Source organism: Desmodus rotundus, chromosome 8, assembly GCF_022682495.2.
Source record: "Desmodus rotundus isolate HL8 chromosome 8, HLdesRot8A.1, whole genome shotgun sequence".
Lineage (NCBI taxonomy): Eukaryota > Metazoa > Chordata > Mammalia > Chiroptera > Phyllostomidae > Desmodus > Desmodus rotundus.
The window spans coordinates 23,424,261-23,448,654 of record NC_071394.1 but is presented as its reverse complement, the minus strand read 5'-3'; the positions used below and the strand labels follow the sequence as shown (position 1 = coordinate 23,448,654).

Genomic DNA, 24,394 nt, shown 5'->3' with positions numbered 1-24,394 from the left:
CTTCCCTATATTGAAAATGATAATTTTTAGTATCCATGGGCCTTAGGATAGAAAGAATACCCAGCCATGAATGTGTAAGGTTAGCCAGAGTATAAAGGAAAAGGTCCCAGGGTTTTTAGTACCTGCCATTATTCGGTACCACATGCATGTTACTTTGCTTCTTAAACAATGCTGCAGACGCTGATTTCTATAACTTTTTAGAAACGATAGGCAACGGGTGTAGTCTGCATTCTGAAGAAATGCAGTGATTTAACGAGCTCTAGGTTTCAGAGAATTTCAGGGTCTCATTTCAGCGTTTTCAGGCCCTGAACACCTGGAGCGAAAAGAGGATGTTCCTATTTTGCCACCACCATTACGTTATCTTTCCCAGTGCAATTACAAGCTAATTCGGGGGCTCTTTGTGTTAGACTAATAGCTTCTGATTCGCTGCTGTCACCCAGTACCTCTTCATGCACGTTTAATACCATCTGCAGTGCCCCCAGCACTTACCGAGGGTGAGCATTTTTCTCTAAGAAGAGGCTCATCTTTGGCAAATCATTAATGGAACATCAAAAAGATCCCATCTGTTAGAGTTACGTATGGCTGAGATCAGAATTATCAAATATCTCATTTTTTTCTTTATTATTTCTTCTTTTTTCCCCCTTTCTTATCCACACAATGAATGTAGTTGTCAGCAGGATAAGTTCATGTGCCGGATAAGGTCACAATTTCATTTAGTGACAACTTCCAACAGTACGAACTTACAAGGTTCGATTTATTAAAGAGTCAGAAGGGATAAGATCACTGCATGGCCAGCCTGATTTATCAGGGTTTGACTGGAGTACTTGAATAGGGAATGTCATATTTCAAGTTTATGTTCAAAACGGTAGTTTAGTGTGTGTTATGACTGTATGACTCAAAAACTGAGACGGAAAATTAGAAAAGGTATCCCTACAAGGCAATTTTTAGCCACTAACCAAGAACTGTCGTTTCCTTGCCAAATTGCGCTTAGAGATGGATCAACATAGCATCATGTAAACGGCACTGCGTGTCTTAAAATGCAGATGAAACATGCTGTTACTGATGCCTGAGGAAACACACACAGTGGCAAGACTGCAGTTTGGCTGGGAAGATAATCAGCAGTAAAATGATCATATAACCCTCTTATGTATCTGGCAGGCAGCTGTCAAATGGTTAAACCATAAAATAGCAAGAGCTCTGCCATACTTCAGCCACCTTGGCTGACTTTGAACTTGTTTTGAGATTTTTAGAATCTTTGAGCGCTTTTTGAACTCAGCATGACTTCAGGGCTGTCCGTGTTTGATACCATGATGTATAATGTTTGCCAACCACGGAGAAAATATAAATATGGGTTCTGACGTTATAGCCTTCTACTACTGGAAGCCCTAACTAATTCATGTGGTCTGCTTTAAAATTTGGATATATATAATATGTGTATAACCAAGTTCAAACCAATCCAAAATTTATTTTCAGCAAATGAAATATGATCTTCTGTCATCTCATTTACTTGCAACCATATCCTGTGAAATCCGAGCCTGGAGTTAAGGGATGTTCTGTAAATACCACATACATTTATGTCATCAACTTAATGCCAAGTTCAGTTGAAGCGTGATTGCTGATAACTATGCTGAAAGGCCCACATGTGTCTGCTCCCCTTTGGTGTGCTGCAATTTCCACGTACTTTGCTTTCTAAAGAGCCATCAAAAGGACCCTATTAAAAAGAAACAAAATGATGGCTTGATAGTACCTTCAGTGACAAAAAGATTTGAGTATCTCTCTCACGATTTTAAGTATGTCTTTCCACCAGTAAATTTCTCTGGGGGGAAAAAAGTAGGGTGATATCTTAAAAGCTGTAGTATGTTTGGTAGTGATTTCTGACTTAGGACTTTTTTAAAGTGAAGCTATCATAAGTCGTTGAGTAATCACGAACTTTTAAAAGTATGCATTATCAAGAAGATAAGAAAAACAGCCCTCAGCACTAACAATATTATCTTTTACCAAAATTGATTAGTCCATCCTATGTGTCTCAAATATTTTGTGTAAACTTACCCAGCATGTTTAACAAAAAAAAAATAATAAGTTTTCTTTTTGAAGAATCACTGCAAAAATATGAACTGGGCACAGAAGAAAAATCTTTATTTTTCATCCTGCTTCATATTTCACAAATGAGGTAATATGTTAATGTAATAAAATGTTGAACAAGTGAAACATATGATTGTTGTAATTCAAAGAGAAGATGCATATTAAAACACATTTTTGGCTTTAAAATCAACTTTTACTGTGCTCAAATTGAGTTTCTGATGTTATGAAAATCTTATCCAATCAGCTGTGTTCAATTGGTGTTTTGTAATTACTGCATGTCGCAACCCATGTTAGTTACCAGAGAATAAATAGGAATAAAAATATACATGTAGTATATTCAGGATATTTTTACTCCTGTTGAAGTGGAAGAAGTTCTCAAGTGAACACCACCATGAAATAATTAATGCGAAACTGTGTGATATTGCGCTACAATATCATTGGAGTATTAGGGAAGAGAACTCAGTGTTTTCTGGAGGGCAGAGAAGTTCCATCAAGGCACCAGGACAGTGTGTGCCTGGTAGCAGGGACAGTTCTCAGAAAGGTGTGAGGGTTAAACTGGAGAGGATGAGGAGGGTGCAGTGAAGACTTCCCTGACTAGAGGAAAGAGTAACGTATTGTGGGGAGTGGAACAGAAATGTTGTGAAAGTATGACTATTCAGACATGGAAGTTCACGGTGGGATGATCGAAAAGGAGATGGTGGAGAAACTTGCACAAATGAGTGACACAAGGAAAGGGTAGTTTTAACAAGTTTCCCTGGGTAGGGATTTGGCGCCTGAATTGGAGTTGAGTGCATTGAGGCTGGTCGGTCATCTGCATCTGCACTGATAACATACCCGGGAAATTGAAAGGAAGATAATCAAGGAATGGGAGTATTTCATATAGAAGTGTCAAAGAGAGAATGTGACCACAGACCTGGTTGAATGGTGAGAAGTGATGATGGAAATGTGTGAACATACTCTCAGAATGCTTTGATTTCTTTTGGGTGAAGCAGTAAATATTTATTAGGTACTTAATATACATTATCTGAGTTAATTCTCATCGCAGCCATATGGTATTATAATTCCTATTTTGTATGCAGAAGTGAAGAACAAAGGATTAAGGAACTTGTTCAGGAGCACGTGACTTCTTCCATTTACTCTTTTCTAGTTCATTTTTGATGCTCTGCCCATCTGTGTCCTGACCTCCCATTCTAGAAAAATCCTTTCACTCCAGATGCCCATGCTCTTCATCTCTTCAAAAGGAATCTTTCCAGTGCCTTTCTTACTTTCAGAAATTTTCAGATTACTTGATCGATCCTTCTCCTTTAAATTCTCAATCAATCCATTGCCGGCTCTGGTACCCCATTCAGTTTCTTTCCTGTTCTTTTGCACTTCTTAATTTTCTGTGCCTGCTCCTTCATCACTCTGCCTTTTGAAGATCCTCAGAACTCTGTCCTAGGTTTTCTTATTTTATCAGTTATACATGCTCTTCTAGATCAACACTCCTATGGCTTTGATTACCATATACCCATTTTAGTTAACGAATAAATGCCCGTAGTTAGCATTCTGGCCATGACCTTGCTTCTGAGCTCTAGGCTTATACCTGCTCATCTAGAAATCACCTCTTGTGTTTCTTGCAGCCCTATCTACTTCAATATTTTCAAATTGTAACTCTTCATCTTCCCCCTGAATCATTTTTGGTGTGTGTTTTCTATGTCAACAGGTACATGACCGTTGGCCCACTTGCCCCAGCCAGATACTTGAACACCATTGTTGCATTTCCCCTCCTTAACTCATAAAATCTGAACAATCACTAGTAACATAGCTCCTACTTCCCAAGCCTTATGGATTACAATTCCTGGAATTTATCTAGGGCCTAGATTTGCTTTTTTGTTTGTTTGTTGTGTTTTGTTTTTTACTGTATGCCTGAGTGTAACCCACTATCTGGTATTTCATAGATAGGTACCTAATAAATATTAGTCGAATAAATGAATGAATAAGCTAATGAACAAAGCAAAATGAAACAAATACTTCAAATAATAACTGGAGCTTTGCATTCTGATTTTGAAATCTCTGATCTTTTCAAGTCAATCATTTATTTTATGATGAGGTGGTTCTAGGACCTGAGTCTTTGACTGTAGTCCCAGTACTCTTTCTATTCATCCTAACATGTCATATCTGGGGAAAGAAAGTCATGGTGTCATGGTAACCAAGTGGCAAGTGAGTACAAACCCCTTGTTAACAGTGATGAACCAAAGACTCAGAAAAGATTTCCCATGTTCAAGGCCATTCAGTTGGTTATTAGATAGAGTTGGAGCTAAAAATCAATCTTCTTACTTTTAATGCAATAATGTTTCTTCTATTTTATGACACTGGTGATTGAAACAATGAACAATATCATACTCAAGCAATATGTAAGTTACATTAAATATAACATCCATTTGTATAATGTCTTATTTCTCTTACTTTCATTAACTTATGTAGCCTTGTAATATCTACATACATGCTAATAATTTTCTGTTTGTTTGTAGTTCTATAATGCTGGTGTTTTTTCTTTTTTATTGTTGTTCAATTACTGTTGTCCCCATTCCCCTCCCATTACTCTCCCCTGCCCTACCCACCCCCACCTCCCACATTCAACCCTCCCCCCCCTCCTGTTGCCTTTGTCTGTGGGTCCTTTATACATGTTCCTTGATGACCTTTCCCCTTCTTTCCCCTGTTATTAATAAATAAATATTTTTATTTAACTATTTCAGCAACAGAAAGGATTCCCCCCAAACCTTGAAATTTCTTCTTGACAAGCACAAAAGGACACGGGGGTTTTCCTGCTTGTCTAATGAAGTTGAAAAGACTGACTTGACAGCTTTGAAAGTCCAGCACAGTTACTGGACTTTCTGTTACGGCATTCTCTAAGAGCTCATAAAAATATTTGTGGTCTGCTTAAATTTTCAATGCATAGTAGAAGACACCTCAAAAACTTTGGAGATACTTGGTTATCACTTTATGATCTGCCCTAAGTTTGTAATTCTTAATCCATTAAAAGACAGACTTTCTTGTAAATCCACAGGTATAGATGAGAAGTCACTATAGGCTGAGTCTGAACCCTTTTCAAATGAAAAATGCCAGCGGCCGAAAGAGAGGATGAATTACTTTTTAAAAGGGTTTTCAAAGGTTCTCATGATTTCTCTGATATCACTTAAATGTGACATGATTAATTTTTTTAGTGTGTAAAAATAAGCAAATTATTTGAACGTCATCGTTATGTAGAAAAGAACATTCTTGTGTTTAGCTAAGGAATTGAAATACATTTTACCTTTAAATGTTAAATTGTACAGAAATTGTTTAAAATATAAGTATGTTCGACAATACTAAGAACTTCTATCAGGTAAAAATAAGAGTTTCTTTGCTAATAGAAGACATATTCTAAAGATTTAAATAACTGCATTATCACGTGACCATGCATACACCGAGGGCCATTTCCCTCTGATTCCACTTTGACATCACAACAGACTGTTACTCGTGCTCCACCTTTGAGGATGTATCTATACAAGGCCTCTGATTCCAATGCATTAATAAGAAAGATTGTACAAGGATGGAAAACAACTCCGTGGGCAAATCTCAGGCATGGGTTCATTATTCCACATACAAACCAAGGTTTTATTATTCCACAATCCCCTGATTCTGAATAAGCATCATGATTTGATAATTAAGCATTAAATATGTTATTTAATGTAAATATACTATTTCTAAAGCTATATTTCAGAAATTCAGGCCTATCAAATCTCTCCGGGTCCATTTCCTTATTGCCAATCATATGAGCTACTGATACATCACGATAAAAAAAGGTTGGGAGGTGTGTACCGATCCTAATTTAATGAGTTTAACGAGGTCTTCCATGTGAGCAATATTTGACAATTGGAAGAGGAATGGAGTGTGAGGAGGGAACATAGAGGTGTAATACTAAATTAAAAACTTTCACTTTGAATATAGAGTTATTTCCATTGCATGTTTTTGTTCAGATACAGATATATTTATATTTTATAATAGATACAATTTAATCATTACACAATATTTTTAATGTTTACAGTTTATATAGTTTGATTTTGGCTTTCAGGATAAGCAATCATAAAAACATGAGGTGTAATTTTTGGTTATTTTAACTTTTTAAGTGACACAAACACAGAGATATAAAGTGATATAATTGAACTCAGGTTAGTGATATTGCTTCTGAAAACATCAAGGTTGGATGTTCCTGTTTAAGATAGTAGTTGATTTGAAAAGAAACTAAGGCCAGGTCAAGCCACAGTTTTCACAATATGTTACCTACCATGACTTACATATCATTTAGAAAATTTAGTTACTGAATGCATTCGATTCTGTTTAGAATTTTCCTCAACTTTCTCTCCTCTATGGATTTCCACTTACACTTCTTCCTATTCTACACCTTCCCATTTTCACATCTGCTGTTGAGCAGGCTGAGAAGAAATATTTTTAAAAACTAATATGTAATTAAAATTAATGTTTTAAAATATAAAATTTTTGTATAATATGGTATGGTAATACCATCAAGGTAAAAATATTGTAGATTTAATTATCTTAATTATTTAAAGAGAGAGGTTCTAATTTCTGTTTGACATTTTTGAAATTTTTTTTTATTTCCCCAAAAGGTTTCGGCTGATGGCCATTCTTTGAAGTTTTGAAGCACTCCTACATTTTTAATTAATTCATTCATTTCTTAAGTGACCATGTGAGGAATTTTAATTTCTGCTTTATGCCAATGTGTATACCATCTCTACTTCCTATTTCTCCAAAGTATTTATTTGGTAAAAGGTAAAAGATTTATACAATCTGAAGAGAAACCAGAGTATATTTGGAAGAAAGGGAAGGAACATCCTAAATGGGCTGTTTTGTGTTTTTGTCCAAACTCTTTTGCTAACATAGAATCTTATCTTATCTATAGTACCAAATATAAAAATGACTTTGATAAAACATTTTTTTACTTGGGAAAACATACAGCTGTACTTTCTAGACGTATAGACATTTTATTCATTGAAACTAGTAAAATTTCAGAAAATTATCAAGTACTGTAAAAAACTCTCCTGATGCTGTTGAACATGTCTTGAGTAATTACCACAAAGTTACTGCTTAGGGCATATGTCTTTAATTGCAGTCTTTTACTTATACTGGCGATCACATATAAGAATTTTCACTCTAGGTCATTGTCCTAATGTTTCTTGTCTATCTGTTTTGGCATTGGATCAATGCATTTTGAGGAAGTGTTATTTCTGTTCTTAAGGACTTGCTAAATAGAATTGACTTCAGTAGATGATGCTCGTGAAAAGGTGCAAGAAAAAAATGGGACCAAATTTGAATACAATTATAAGGACAAGTTTTATTTTCCTCTTGGGATAATAAGATCGGTTGTTGTCAGACAAGCATAATTAATTCTCTTTATATGAGTGCTGAGAATATTGTGCACATAAAGCAAACACACCGAAAGAGGTGGCTGTTGTTAAAGTACAAGGGAAAACATTCTAACCACCTCTTGTTTCCATTCTCTGCAGGAGAGCTGGAGGTATTTCAGAAAGATGGGGAACGAAAAATTCAGAGTCGGCAGCAACTTCCTGTGGGAACAACCTGGGGCCCATTTGCTGGGAAGATGGACCTGAATAATAATTCCTTGGTATGTGGATGTTCTCACATGGTTGACTCAATATTTTGTCATCGTTCAGAAATTATCTCTGTTTGCTTCCTCGTGAAATCACTAAAAATAACAGTATTTCTTTCTTTTTCATGGACACAAAACTTGGATATTGTCCAAGTGGTTTGTCTCTGACAGTAATACACGCAGAATTTAGAACCAAACAGGTTAATCATACTAAATGGTTGTTTAGTAAGGTAATTTATAAGGTTGTTGCTTTATCTGCTTAGCCAGGCTAATACTATTCACATTTAATAATATACACAAATGCTTTTATTTTAAAGATGACACATATTAATTGTCATACATTACAGGTTTACATGAAGAGCAAGAAATAAACAACCTTGTTATTCCTTGGTAATACTGTTTGTGGCTATAAGAGCAAGGATAAATGATTCACATTATTGTCTATTGTTAACTTTTGAAAAAAGTTCTGAGATCAGAAAGTCTACCTGTAGGTAAAGTTATATAGACAACTGATTAATTAGATATTTTTAAAAGTAATAGGAAGATGGGATGTTACGTTTGAGCTTCATTTCTTAATTGGATATATTAGTTTCCTATTGCTGCTATAATAAATTGCCACAAGCTTTGTGGATTAAACAATACAAATTTATCATCTTGCAGTTCTGGAGATTTGAAGTCTGGAATGATCTCACTGGGCTAAAAGTCAAGGTTTCTGTAGAACTAAATTCCTTTCGGAAGTCTGTAGGGGAGAAGCTGTTTTCTTAGCTTTCCCAGCTTCTCAAGGCTGCCCGTGATCCTTGCGGTCTGGTTCCCTTCCATCTTCAAAGCTAGCAGTGGCTGATAAGAGTCTTTCTCAAGTGTACACTTTGACTCTGACTCTTCCGTCTTCTTCTTCCACTTTTAAGAACCTTTGTGATTACATTGACCCACCTGGGTAATCAAGCATAATCTATTTTAAGGTCAGCTAATTAGCAACTTTAATTCCATCTACTTCTTTAATTCTCCTTTGCCATGTTATGTAATAACCCAGGCTCCAGTGATTAGAACATTAGGACCTCTCCTATTATGGGGTAATACACATGATAACACTTGGGGAGAAAAATGTTTTATATTCTTTAGGAGATCCAGAAATTATATCCTCTCTAAATTCTATTTATGTAGGAAGAGACTCACGGCTACCAAATGACTCTACACTGTAGGGACATAAAAACTCCCAGAGTACATTTGACAAATGTACTGGACTCCCCAACATTGCAATTCTTCTTCAGTTTATTACATAAAAGAAATTTCTTGCTCAGGTTATTACATGAAATAAACTGATAGGCGTGGATCTTTGCTTATCCCATGTCGTGAGGATGAGACAGAGTTTATTGGTTCAGCTTAAAGTAATGATTGGAATAAACTGGAAATATTTATGTCGCCAAGCTTTTAATTAACATGTGAGGTGCTAAGGTTGTGCTTTTTACTTCCTAAATTTGTGTATTATCCATAGAAGGATGAAGGGATTTTACATGCATTTAAGAAACAAGTAAGTTGATAGGCCAGGCTAAATATTTAATAATCTGGGCACTTTTAACTCTTGGTAGTCCAGTGCACCTACTTCAAAAAGGTTTTGAGGTGTGGCCCCCACACACTGAAGTCCTTGGTTGCTTGAGATGTACTAATAAACTCTTCTATTGATTCCTATGAGAGAGCAATATTAACTTGCTGATTACTCAAGCAAATTCAAGAAGGATAAAATTGTCTAAACCATAAAAGTTGAGTTAAATGCTATTTTAAACCCATTTATCTGGGGGTCTCTATTCATTCTCTCGCATTGTTTAAAAAAATGTGTTAGGCCAGAAGATATTTACCTTCTTCACTGGCACGGATCAGACAGGGCACAACCTGTGGTCCTTCCTCTGGGGTTTCTTCCACAGCGCACTGCTGCTGGAGCACGAGATGAGCATTTTCCCCTCTACTATTTCGAGATAATATCTATAGAAAACACGCAGTTTTTGATTAGTCTTTATGCCATTATCTGTATATATGTAGAGTGGTACTTTTATACATTTTTAGCAAATGCTAAATTGGGATGTATGGAAAAATCTATCTGTGAAAGTCTAATTTGTCAGCGAAATAATTTCCTATTTTTTGACAGATGATATTTCTGCACTTTTTCCTACTCCTGTAGCACTCTAAACCTACTTTATGCCACGTTTTATGTTTCTGAAAGGATTTTTTCTTTTTTACACGTGCAGTTTTGAGGATTTCTGATACTTTTTTGAAGTGTATGGATGCTGTTAGGGTATGAAAAACTAGTAGTGGGTGATAGTTCTTTACAGAAAACAATCTTAACACCATAGTTTTCTTCCTTTGTCTTTGGATTTATATCTAATTCATGTTATTTCCTTCAACTAAAGCATTTTTCTCTACTGAAAAGCTTAGTTATTTTGCTAAATTATACTTTAAAAATATTTTTCTACTGCAATGACATTCTTTTCCGGAATTCACACCCATTTTGTGTTGGGGAGTGTACCGTAGGTCGAACAGTCGGTTAGCGTACACTGTGCACATTTTGTGTCGGGGAGTGTACTGTAGGTAGAACAGTCGGTTAGCATACACTGCACACATGTTGTGTCGGGGAGTGTACCGTGGGTGGAACAGTCGGTTAGCGTACACTGCACACATGTTGTGTCGGGGAGTGTACCGTGGGTGGAACAGTCGGTTAGTGTACACTGCACACATGTTGTGTCGGGGAGTGTACCGTAGGTCGAACAGACAGTTAGCGTACACTGCACACACTTTGTGTCGGGGAGTGTACTGTAGGTAGAACAGTCAGTTAGCGTACACTGCACACATGTTGTGTTGGGGAGTGTACCGTAGGTCGAACAGACAGTTAGCGTACACTGCACACACTTTGTGTCGGGGAGTGTACTGTAGGTAGAACAGTTGGTTAGCGTACACTGCACACATGTTGTGTCGGGGAGTGTACCGTGGGTGGAACAGTCGGTTAGCGTACACTGCACACATGTTGTGTCGGGGAGTGTACCGTGGGTGGAACAGTCGGTTAGTGTACACTGCACACATGTTGTGTCGGGGAGTGTACCGTGGGTGGAACAGTCGGTTAGTGTACACTGCACACATGTTGTGTCGGGGAGTGTACCGTAGGTCGAACAGACAGTTAGCGTACACTGCACACACTTTGTGTCGGGGAGTGTACTGTAGGTAGAACAGTTGGTTAGCGTACACTGCACACATGTTGTGTCGGGGAGTGTACCGTGGGTGGAACAGTCGGTTAGTGTACACTGCACACATGTTGTGTCGGGGAGTGTACCGTAGGTCGAACAGACAGTTAGCGTACACTGCACACATGTTGTGTCGGGGAGTGTACTGTAGGTAGAACAGTTGGTTAGCGTACACTGCACACATGTTGTGTCGGGGAGTGTACCGTGGGTGGAACAGTCGGTTAGTGTACACTGCACACATGTTGTGTCGGGGAGTGTACCGTGGGTGGAACAGTCGGTTAGCGTACACTGCACACACTTTGTGTCGGGGAGTGTACTGTAGGTAGAACAGTTGGTTAGTGTACACTGCACACATGTTGTGTCGGGGAGTGTACCGTAGGTAGAACAGTTGGTTAGCGTACACTGCACACATGTTGTGTCGGGGAGTGTACTGTAGGTAGAACAGTCGGTTAGCATATACTGCACACATATTCTTTTTCAGACACTGTGGGGGAGAATTGGACATGGATTAGCTCATTTCATCCTCAATACGATCTCGTGAATTTTTCAATTGTATTTAAAAAATAAGGAAATGAAAGCTCAGGCCTTTTCCTTCCAGAATCTGCAGTTTTAAACACCATACCACACTGCCTCGTCGGTAGCACCTGTAACATGATTTGAGCCTGATAAAATCGTGGGGGAGTGGTTTACCAGGATTCTCAACTTATACACATCTCTGGGAGAAAATATCACTGATTAGAGGGATGTCTTTTTTATCTTACTTTGGCCACAACATTTGTTGTGATATTTTATAGTATATTTGAGAAGCTATGATTAATTCCAAGACTTCTGCAATTGTGTTCCTCTTTATAGTGTGGATAGCACTTTACTATGTATTTTATATCATGAAGATAAATTTTTACTATGAAATATCTAGCCTGCTAACCCTTCCTTACCCAACCTTGCATCAGTTTGGATTTGGCGCACTCTTATAAATTATTTATTCACCAGCTACTGTAATATCACTGTGGTGTTGGCCTGACTCGTGGTGTTGGCCCAGGAGATTCAGCACATTAATTAATCCAACACTGTAATTAATTGAGTCACCATGCCAGATGTCATATCCTTTTTATATCTTTCAAGTTCCCATCTTGAAGTGCATTAGCAATATGCCACCTTCTGCAGGATGCCTTTGCAGACCAGGCATTCGGGTGTATGTAGAACATTTCAAGAGATACATGCTATATGGGAACACCAAACAAATAGATTTGACAAGAACTTATTATTGGAATCATATAATACGTGGAACATAAAAATAAATAATCTTTTGCCCACAGCTCATTATCTTGTTAAATACTTCATGCTTTAATGGTTTAATAATAGCAACATATAGTTAATGCTTTCATTGGGCCAGATATGTGTCAAAGGGCTTTACATGTTTTATATCTCATTTAATTCTTACACAAGCACACAAGAAGATAACATCTATCTCTTTTGTTATGGTGAAGGAAACTAATGCTTTGGGAAATTTAATAACTAGCCCAAGGTCAACCTAGTGTGACTCTGGAACTCATGTTGCAATCAAATACTGTCTTAGAAATTTTATCTGTAACATAGGGATAATAATATTACCTAGTTTATAAGTAATATTATTGTGAAGACTAAATGAAATAGCACATGTGAGTTATTGATAAATATTAACTATTCTTACTGCTCAGATAGCCATTAAAATGGACCTATTATAATCTATCAAGTTTAAAACCCAAAAGACTCTAAATTAAACAAGTAAAATTGTAGGCCTTTGGTGTTTGGTGATTTTACATGCCTAAATTTGACTATTTGCAAGGACTGTATTAGTCAGGCTTCTCCAGAGAAACAGAACAAGTAGAGAGTGTATGTGTCTCTACATACGTCTATATAGAGACACACACACACACACACATATATATGTGTATACACAATATCTGTCCAGAAGGTATCCGGCCATGTAATATGAAAAATACAAGATACAAGAAACATTGTACACAGGACAATGATACCTCAGTCCCCTTCAAAGTAGGCACCTTGGGACCTCACACAGTTCTCCCAATCACTATCAGCTGTCCCATTGTATTTTCCTGAATCTCACTGATGGTCTGAAATATCTTCCCTTTCAATGGTGATTTTAGTTTTGGGAAAAGCGAGAACTCGCAGGGCACCAAATCTGGGCTGTAGTTGGGCTGAGTCACCTGGGTGATTTGATGTTTCACAAAAAAAACTTTGCACATTGTCATAATGAAGCTCCCAATCACCAGTTGCCCATAGCTGTGGCCTTGTGAATTATCTGAATAGTTTCCATGGAGGACTCTCGAACCTTAATACACAATTTGATGCAGATTCATTGCCCTACTCACTCATTGAATGCAACAGCCACACAGTACACATGCTCACTCAATGTCATCTACTGCCCCCGCTGACTAGTACAGTGAAGTCATCATTGTTTATGCATGCTCATCCAGTCTACTCTCCTTGGCTGCCAAGTTACATCAATGTACAAACCATTCTTGTTATACTAACAATGCCTGGACTTCTTCCGCACAAACCTTTATACACACACACACACATGGATTATAAGGAATTGGCTCACGTGGTTGTGGAGGCTGGCCAGTCAAAAATCTACATTGTGGCACCGTGTTGGCCAGCAGGCTAGAGTCCCAGGAGAACCCATGGTGCAGATGAAGCTTGTGGTCTGGAGAGACCACTGTTTTTGTTTTATTCAGACCTTCAGCTGATCGGATAAGGCTACCCACATAATGAAAGATAATCTGTTTTACCCAAAGTTCATTGATCTAGACATTAATGTCATGCAAGACACACTCTAAGGTAACATATAAAATTAAGCATGACAAGCCCCAAAGGTCTTTGTTACATTCCATGCCTCAGCTTTTCACGTACAGTCTTACACCCTTGAATGGGTTGTTGGCCAGTGAGTGAGCCTGGCCTGCTCTCCGACACCCCGCTCCGTGCCAGAGAGAAACTTGTATTAGGTGCTGTCATGGTGACGCAAACATCACGTTTCCCAAAGTTTTGCAGTCTTGTTCATTGAAAATATCGAGAGGTTACTGATGAGGAAAAAATGTTTTAAAACACTTTAAAGTGTGATGGATATCTGTTTTGGAGGTGTTTTAGAATTTCTGCATTTATATGTTGTGCCTTTGAAGTTTTCCCATTTTTCTCCTGAGGACAAATATTTTTGTAATATACCAAATCTCTGCTATGTGAGCACATGATAAGTGCTAAGTAAGTATCAAATAACAATGATTTTGTATGGAAGGTTGGGTGTCTGAAATTCAGGTGGCATTTGCTTTCTCTTGCTATTGTATATACTTGCTTCCAGTAGCTAAACTAGTCTTATTCAGCCAACTGCTGGAATAATGCAACATACACAATTAATTAAATAGAATATAAGTAGAAAGTCCCAGGTTACTTGCTACATAATAAAGAGTAAACTCATTTTCCTGATGCTGTTCGATCAGAATCGAACCTTGTTTTATTTTCATGTGGGGCATTTGTGACACTGGCTTCTACAAATAGGAAATACACATAAAAAGGGTAAAATAGACATTTTATTGACATAATAATGAAATAATGTATGCATTCAATTGCACCTTAAGATTTGAAGATATCATCACCAAAGAAATGTGATTGGGAAAAGAATTAGTGGTTGCTGATCCACATCATAGGAAAATAATAGAATTCTTAGGTGTCTCAACTTCTCTCCTTCCAGTACTAACTCCCCCAGTACCAATCTCTGATCCACTCGCTGCCAGAGTCTTCAAGCTTCGTGTTGTATGCACCCTGTAGAAAATACATCCCCATATGTCGCCAGCATTCACCAGTAATCACCTGTCAAAGGCTGCTTAGTGGAAACATCTGTGACTTTCTATTTGAGGACTTTTCTTCCAGCCTCAGAAGAAAACTCACTGCAATCCAGGAAAGCTGGAAGTGCTAGAGAATTAATGTTTCCAGAAGTCATCCAATGATGCATAGAAGTTGGTGGATAGATATGCTTCCTTTTTTGCCTCTCTGTTAGGGTAGGAGAAGGGTTCTACCCTGTCTCTGTTGGAGTTTGCCAGCAGAACTGAGCTCCAGTTGGCTTTTAAGATACCTTTATGGGCTTTTTTCTCTTTCCTGGTCACTTCACACTTCTACTGAAATTTCCTGAGACCACCTCTCCGATGAATTACTTGGACTTGAATTAGTCTCAGGGTAAGCTTAGTGGGAAGCCATAGCCAGACAACCTCTAAGATATGATGATAAATTTGAAAGTAACATCCAAATTATTATTGAGATTCTAGAGGACATAGCTTTTTATAAAATCCTTATTCAGTTTTGGACCTCTGCTTCTGGCACATAATAGCTATTCAATAAATGCTCTATAAAATGAAATTCTAATCTGATTGAATTTCCGTACCACGTGTATTCTCACTGACCTGCCCATTTCTTTCCATCTTCCAAATCTCAGTGATATAATTTATAATTTTGCTGAGACATGACTTTTTATTGGGTCTTATATTTCTTTTCATTGATGTTGACATTGTAAATTATATTCTCCTTCTCAATATTCATTCTAATCTGGGCCCAGGACTACTGTACTTCCTCCTTCTCATATCTCTCATATCTTGGCTCTTTTGAATTTAACTGTGCTTGTTTCCCAAGACACTCTGGCCTTTCTTCTCTTCTCCCTCTGTTCCCAGTGCCTCAGGGAGCTTAGCCACTTGCAAAGCTTCAGCTACTAATTTACAAATGACATTTAAATTAAAAAATCTCTAACCTTGGCTTTTTACCCTTTTTCTAATAGCACATTTCAACTGCTCTGCAAGTCTTTCCCACTGACTTCCTCCAAATAAGCAGTCACAGGAGAGTTTGTTACTGTTTCCCCAGGTTATCGCCCATCTCTTCTCCCTGACTTCCAACTTTTTAGTTGTCTTTGATTCTAAACCTGGGCATCTCCCTTTCCTGCCTTAGTCGGATGTTCATTGTATAAGTTAGTCAACATTTCTTATTTTTTTAAGGATTTTATTTATTTATTTTTAGAGAGAGGGGAATGGAGGGAGAATGGGAGGGAGAGAAACATCAATGTGTGGTTGCCTCTCATGTACCCCCAACTGGGGACCTGGCCCACAACCCAGGCATATGCCCTGATTGGGAATCCAACTGGCAACCCTTTGGTTTGCAGGCCTGTGCTCAATCCACTGAGCCACACCAGCCAGGGCTCATTTCTATTTCTCCTTCTCTTACATCTTAAATATCCATTTACATGTAGTCACACACACACTACTCTTCTTTATTGCCTGTAACTACGACTCTAACTTTTTCCTTCTGCTCAGAGTCGAACATATTCCAAGATTATCCTTTTCACTTTCAAAAACCAGGTACAATAACTCCAGCTCTCTCAATGTCTGTTCTCTTCTTTCTGTTTCTACTACCATTGCTGTAGGTAAAGCCACTATCATATCTTCCTTGATTATCACAACACTATTTTTACTACTTTTCTGCCTTTCCTCTTGTGTCCTTTTCCTTTACCCAAATTATAGAGTGTCTGAAAATCAAAACCCGTCCCTTTCCTTAAAATTCTAAAGGCACAAGAGAACCCAAACTCCTTGTGAAAGCATAAAAGGGCCTTCATGAGACTTCCTCAGTTCTTGTCCCTTTCTGACTGTTGTGTAGACTTCAATGACTTCAGCTTCTGTAGCGCTCTGAGTATACTCTTTTCTCACATCTTGGGGCATGGGGCATGTCACTGCTTCATCCTGGAAAACCCTATGTTCTCGCTCCTGCCGATTTTTACTTAAAGACTTCATCACACTAACTCTGGTTTTTACCTAAAGACTCAGCTCAAGGTCACCCCAAGTAGACCTTCTCTGAAGCCTCCAGTCTGGAATAGATGCCTGTTCCTCAAGCATTTCTGTGGTTCTCTAGGTTTCCTAGGTTAAGAGCAGTGATCACATAACCATATGTGTCTGTTTACTCATATATCTGCTCTGCAGACTATGTGTGAATTGTCTTTCCTGCCTAGAACAATTGTGGCTTATAGCAAGGACTCAATAAATAACCATTAAAGAATGAGTAAGATATTAGAGCTTAAAAGTTCTTATTACAAGAAAAAAAATTTTAGAACTACTTCTTTTGGTGGGTGTTAATGATTGTGGTGATCATTTTGCAACATATACAAATATTGAATCATTATCATACCTGAAACTAATATAATGTTATGTCACTTATATCTCAATAAAAAAGGTGAATAAATTAATTATTTCTGTCAATGTCTCTCTAGCATTAGTGAATGATGTAAATCTGTTTTTTTTTAAGATCCCTGTATTCTTCCTGAGTCTTTACATCCATTTATCCTGTTTCCTTTGGGATCTTAACTTCATCTGCCTAACTTAGCAGTACATTTACCACAGCCAATGCCATTTTGTGTCTGTTTTATATATTTATGTTTTTTCCTTAATCTCATTTGAGTATAAGATTAAGTAGAGCAGGATGACTATATTATTTCTTCAGTTTTTTACCCAATAAGGAGCTATGCCCATGATGGCTTCTTGATAAACGCGGACTGATTTCACTGTGAAATTTGCAACTCTGAGACCTTTAGGGAGGACAAGGTGTTGGGCCCTTCGAGGCAATTATGGTTTGTTTACAGCAGAATTGGTTTTAGCTCCCTCGCTATGACATGGGTGAAGGCCAAGAAGGTGTTCTGCTCTACCATGCTTCCTGTGAAGTCTCATCCAGCACCGCGCTTTCCAGTGACAAACCATCTGGGAAATTCCATCTGTCTCTGCTTGGAAACTGAGGTGGCAGTCGCCCACTGCGAGCAATTTTCTATTAACTTCTTGGATAAGATCAGTCAGATTTATACTGAATTGATGGGAACAGTAAGAGCAGGGTTGTTCCAAGAGAAGACAAATGTACTGATTCCTCTAATTGGCTTAAGCCAGTTTCATTCACAGATGCCCTTAGGTTCTAGTAGTGCAAGGACTTATAACCTTTTTAATTGTACCCTGTTCCTCTTGGGAAACGTTGGTGAAATTCATTATTGATGGAGGTTGTAGATTTGTCCCTTAGGGAGGCCAAGATCCTGGCTCCTCTTATACTCTATCTGCTATGTGGAGAATTAATGGAAACTGAGTGGACAGGAAAGCTGCTCAAAGAAGACATGAGACAAGACATTTAATGCAGCAGAGCCTTGGAAAATGATGTGTTGGTCTGGTTTCTAGAATTAGAGGGGTGTGTGTGTGTGTGTGTGTGTGTGTGTGTGTGTGGAGGGGCATAGTGCTTAGGGAGAGCAGAGAAGTCGGTGTGGAGACCCAAGTAAGTAAAGGCATTGTGTAGATTGTGAGTCAGGAAAGAGGAAACCAAACGCCAAAGAATTAGTTTATGATACAAATCTGTGGAAGCCAACCAGAGAGGTCAATTGCATACTGATCAGAAGGGCCTGATTGTATTACAATTTAGATGTAGTTAAAATGTTGGCAGTGTATGCAATTATATTTTAATATGGGACAATACTGTTGAAATAGAAACCAAAGTTGAATCTTTCTTGATAATTCGGACCTGCCTCCAAAGTATACCTTTCCTGCATAGCTGGTCTATCTGCTAATCTCAGTCTCTCTTTGACTTACTTTTCCTTCTGATGGTGAAGTATTTTGAGGTTCTTTATGTTTGGACTTAGATTCGAAAGGGAGGGGCACAAATACACAATTTTTCTTAAAAACTGTATAGACAGTTTTATTTATGGGCCTACCTGACTCTCCTGTGCCTGAAATTTAAACAGTTTTGCCTTGGGATTATGACATGTGGCTAAACCTACTTACCTATCTATACTGAGGCCAAACTTGAATAAACAAAAAGCATCTTTTTCTTTATTAAGGTTTTTGATTGTTCCCTTTTCCTACGACTGCAAGGAGAACATTGATTGAAGATGATCTTTTCGTGGAGGTATAAAACGGACTCCATGCCATGTTGTTCATTTAATCGATGTCCAGAAGGAGCAGTTGTTCACAATCCAGTTGGAGCTGCTCCACTGAGAAGAGTATGTGTATGATCAAGCTGAATGAAGAGACCGATGAGTAGCACTGCCTTCGAGCACAGTATAGGCATGAAAGACAAAGTCTAATTACTGGTGTAGCTCCATATCCTCGTCATAGGCTTGTGTGGGGGTGTTTTTCCACATTTCAGGGCCCATGGAGGCATAGGGATAGAGACTCTGCTCCCTAAGGAGAGGTCTGTCAGATTCTTGGGTGGTGAGGAACTTTTTGCGAAAGATAATTCTATTGTTTTTTAATCATGCAAATTATAGAATATAAAGCTCATAACATGTTTTTGACTAGAGGAGAAGTTAAAATGAGAAAAGACGGCGAGGAGCCGTTGTTTGAAAAGTCGACCAAAGTGTTCTTCTGTTATTTGCTGATAAGTCTGGCATGCCTTTGAAAGTCTTTCTCCTCAACTTTCTGGAAGACTTACTGTTCCACAGGTCTTTCTAAAATAATTGGTTTGGCACTATACACCTACCTGTTGTGTTCGTGGGCAGAATAAACGTTGTTGTTCCGATGTTAGGAGGGTTTAGCAGTGATCTCGCAAGGAATAATAATTAACACCATCAGTACCTTGGGGATGAGAACTGTGAAAGAATGGATTTAAGTAGTATTTTGTATTCTTTCTGTTTGGTCTTAAAAATTAATATTACTTAGGGATGACTCTTTAAATGTATTATAAAAACTGGACACTTTTAAAACTGCGGGTATTCCCAGGACACTGTTGATCAAGTACCATGATGTAGCAGTAGTTCGCAGCTGGAGTTGACAGGGCTTAGTGTCACATGAGGTTTTCCTGGTAAAGGCAAGGTTGTCAGTGTGCCCTTGTGCAGGGTGCTTCTGCAGGGCTCCGCGTCGACTCTGTGTCCGGCTCCAGAGTCAAGAATTCTTGCATACAGTTCTAATAAGAGGAAAATAATGTGCTGTTTCTTAAATGCTCTTGGAAACTTATGGAATTATTTGAGGAACTCTCTTTTGGAGATGAACATCTCTTTTCCTTGTTAAGTATCAAATGTAAAGTTATTTTATTATTTCTTTACTGTTACCTTACTTTTTGCATAAAATCCTCTGGCCTAGTTTGACAGAACTGTGATTTCTTGACTCTAATAACGTGGGTGTCTTTTGTACCATTTTATATGTTTTATATCTGTTTCTGTTTTAAAGGTCAGGAATGCAGAGTCAAGCGTAGGGTTATGTGTAGAAGCTTGTGGTTTTCTTGTGCTTTTTATTCTCCATTTCTAAGCTCAGAATATATGCACAGCTTATCTAGGTGCCTCTGGTGCGGTGCCTCACAAGGCTGCAGTCAAAGGGGCAGCCAAAGCTGGCTGTCATCCGAAGGTTCAACTGGGGGAGGATTTGCAGGCTGGCCTGCTAGCCTGACGACTGACTCGGTTCGCACCACGTGGGCCTCTGCAGAGGGCAGCTCACCACACCGCGGCTGTCTTCTCTGTGAGCAGCAGTGAGAGAGCAAGAGAGGGAGCCCGAGGTGGAAGCCATGGAGTTTGTGCGACCTGATCTTGGTAGTGACATCCCATCACTGCTGCTGGGTTCTGTTCATTAGAACTGAGTCATGAGGTCCAGCCCACACTGAAGGGAAGGGAATTGCACAGGGCCTTAGAACCAAAGGCGGGGATCACTGGGGGCCACCCAGAGTCTGTCTGCCACTGAAGGCAATCTGCATAAGTAGTTTCCCGACCTTCGGATAAAAGACTCTGCAACAATAAGAGCAATGGGAGGTAATCTCAAAAATTTGAGTAAAAAAGCTAAATCATATGTTGTAAAGCATCAGACCAAAGTTGAAGATGAACTAATAAATAAGACCTTTGAGAAAATGCGGTAGATTTTATCCTTATTTCTGAAGGTACGATTTCTACATGAGGATGACAGTGACTTCTAGATTCATTTATTTAGAAATCTATTGTGAGGATAGAGAAAGAGGATTAAAATATACAACATCTGAGTTATACAAAATCTAATAGAAATTAGGAACCGGAAGCAGGCTGTTTGCTGAGTGTTCTCCTTTCAGTAGTTTTGAGAAACATACATTAACACATTGTTAAGATCAGAAATGGGAGAGAAAGTATGGGAAAGAGCCCACGATGCAGTCAGAATAACCTGGGCCTAGTGCTGACTGCTATTACCCAAAGTGGATGCACTATCTTGGGTAATCATACATGTTGTCAGTTTCCTCACTTATAAAATGGAGGTTATTATACCAGCCCTACATCATAGTCATTGCAAAATTATATAAAATTACATGCATTTAGTCACTTTGAAAAATACGCAGATTGTTACACAAACCTATATTACTTCTTATTATGGCTGTGACTAGAAAGAAAATTATGCATTCCTTTAGGTCCCCAAGCAGTGCATCCGGCCTTTTCTCTTCTGTTCCCTCCCTGAACATATTTAAAAAGCACTTTGGGTTGTCATCATACACATACATCTTCATACACATGTGCACACATGTGTTTATACACATACAGACATAAGTACTTATTGATTAGCTAGCATGAATATTCTAAGAATTTACAGCCTAGAGAGGTACAAGGTGTGTATTTAGAGGGCTTATCATCTAAGTTAACAATCCCCACAGAAGTAAAGGAAGAATGTATATTTTTAGAAAGAGTAAGGAAGGTTAAGTGGTCAAAATGCTTTTTAAATTATCCTGGCTTCTTTGTGTTTTCTTTTTGTAAGAAGTTATTGTTCAGAAAGCATTTCACAGGTATGTGATTAGGGATTTCAGAGAATTGGACGAGTAATTTACCCTGTCTGATTCACTTTTGAGTTAGGTTTGTATTTTTAAATGTTAACTCAGTTTTTTTTCCTTATGGATGGCATTTTAGAGCTTAGTACAGAATGCAGTGAATGAGACAGCCATAATACGGACAGTGATGCACTGTGAATATGAAGAAATGGGGACAGAGTTCAGAAGAGCAAAGGCATCTCATATGCCTTAAGTTTTAGCCTCTATTAAGAAGTCAAACAAATGCCATTTGTTTCTCATTACCCCACTTGTAACAGTGTGAGCGCAGCAGCCGGGGTCCCTTGGATTCTGATACGAATCTCGGATGTGGCATTACCACCTTGTACCTTAAAGCCTGCTACTTAGGCAAGCGTAGCACATTAGTCTGTGCAAGATGCCCAGCGATGTCCGCACACGCACCTGATATGAGTGTCAGGGTCTGAGTACCTGTCCAGCAAGGTGGCTATAGGGAAAAAGAAGTTTCATTAAGGAAAATCAAAGGTGGTGAAAAGAAAGTTTGTCCTTTATCTGAATATTTCTAGCAGGGAACCCAGGCAGTTTTATTCTTGTTGCAAGCCTTCAAAACTTTGTGAAGACGACACAGGGGTGTCCCCTTTTCTGCTGATTCTCCCAGAGGAGAAGGGGCGAGGGAGGAAGAGGGTGTGACAAACCTCAAACCGTGGTCAGCTCCATTCCTTCATTAATCAAGTGCAGGCATTCTGAAAAATGTTTCTCTTTGGTTGCAATCATCTGTTTTTTGGTGTTAATCTGCACCCTGTGGCAGGGTTTTGTGAAAGGAAACAATGAGCCGTTGTAGCACCCTCCCCCCCATTGTGGGAGCCCCTGTCAGAAGGCTGTGAGGATGATGCAGGTCTGTATCAGCCTGATAAGGAAAGAGGATTCAGAGTGGCTCTGGAGAGAATCTGTGGGAGTAGAGTGTGCCGTTTTGGACAAGAGGAGCTATGGAATACAGCAGAGGCCCTTGACGGGATCCTAAGGGTTCAGTGTCAAACCTTCTGCTGCTTCTTGAAGATTTTCTAATGAAATATTTTGATGGTGGAATTCTGGGACTGTCAGAGGGGCCAAGGTTCAAGATGCTGTTTTAAGTTATTTGCTCCATAATCTGTGATTGTGATTAGTCAATCCAGGTCAAAAAGACAGGAAAAATAAAAAGGAGGGGGAAAAAAACAAAGCAACTCAAGAAACCTGCTGGAGTGTGCAGGGAGGCCACTTTTAATCTGCTGACAATGAGTTTGCATGCCATTGTCGTCAGGAGCTCTGTGCAACTGGCCAGTACATTCTATATACTGTAGGTTGCTATTTCATGGCTTGATGAAATGTAAAACTATCTTTTACAATGTGGATTCCATTTTGGCAGGCCTTTGGAACCACATATGGTTCAGTTAAGCTGTTTTGGAGTCTCATGCACCTTTGTTATTTATTGGGATTTTTCAAAGGGATAAATGTGCTGTTTTTGCTCTGGATTTAAAAAAAATACTTATTCAATGTCTCAGCAACTCATATAGCAAAGACAATTCCAGTGAGCCTTTGGAACTGCTGCTCTGAGGACAGACAAAATAAAATCATTCTTCCCTATGAAGAAAAAAATATAAAACAGCAGCTGAAGCTCCAGCAAATTAGAACCAGTATTTTACAGCACAGCACAATAATGAAAATGGAGAACAATTAGAGAATGGGGGCCAGAAAAGTTGGAATACTGTCACCTGCTGTTAGCTTCAAGCATTTCTAGGCTCGTGAAGGTGGCCGGGATTTTCCTTCATTCACGATTGCACTGCTGTGCTGGCACGTTACAAATAAACTTACAGGCAGAACGAGTCAAAAACAAAGTGGTTGTCACGGGACGAATGATAGGCAGTGACCTCACATACCGCAGCCAGCCCTGGGCTCCGTTAGGAGGGCCCAGTTGCCTAGAGGTGAAGTGTGCCCCCTTTGCTGAGGCCTGGCTGACAGAGGAAGATTAACTCCTCAACTTTAATCTCCTTGTTTTGTTGAGTTTAACTCAGACTCTTAACTTTTGTTTAAAAGAATGTCTGTATGTAAATAGGAGAGATAGACTAGAAGGAAAGGGACATGGTTACCAGTGTCCTTTCGAAGCACAATTTTTCCTTCCTGAAAGAAACTTCTGGAAGGACAGCTCCATTTGGATAATAATAAGTGTAGTTTGCCTCTGTGAAGGCCCTTCATATTTGTTTAATGTGGTCATTTATTTTTATTTGAAGTGAATTGTTCAATAAACTTACCAGAATGGGCACAGTCTAAGCATTTGGCCTTTGATTTCAGAAGGGGCTGGACAAGACAAGGGAGGGGAACCCGTTTGAACTTGTCCCGTAACTAATCCCTCCCCCACCAAATTGTGTGCCTTCCAAAACGGATGTTACTTTTATACTTTTTACAAATGATAGGGTGGCAGAATCATAATTTTTATTGTTTCATAACTAATTGAACAGCCTTCTACTGTTAACTACTAACCATTGAATGACTAAAATCGATTTCTTATTCTAATTTACATATATCGTGCTATATGTCTTGAAGGAAAACTGGACTCCGTATTTACACAGCATGTACTATAAGCCAGGAACTCTGCTAAGAAGTGAGGGTACAAAGATCTGAACTCTCA

At 38.7% G+C, this 24,394-nt stretch overlaps 1 protein-coding gene across 2 annotated transcripts in view; it reads left to right on the top strand.

Annotated features, from left to right (window-relative positions):
* Window positions 1-24,394, top strand: part of ZFPM2 (zinc finger protein, FOG family member 2) — a 440,464-nt gene that overhangs the window by 209,450 nt on the left and 206,620 nt on the right. For both annotated transcript variants that reach the window (XM_053930400.1, XM_045181765.2), the window contains one exon: window positions 7,626-7,744. In XM_053930400.1, coding sequence (XP_053786375.1) covers window positions 7,626-7,744 — 119 coding nt within the window. The remainder of the gene's footprint in view (window positions 1-7,625; window positions 7,745-24,394) is intronic.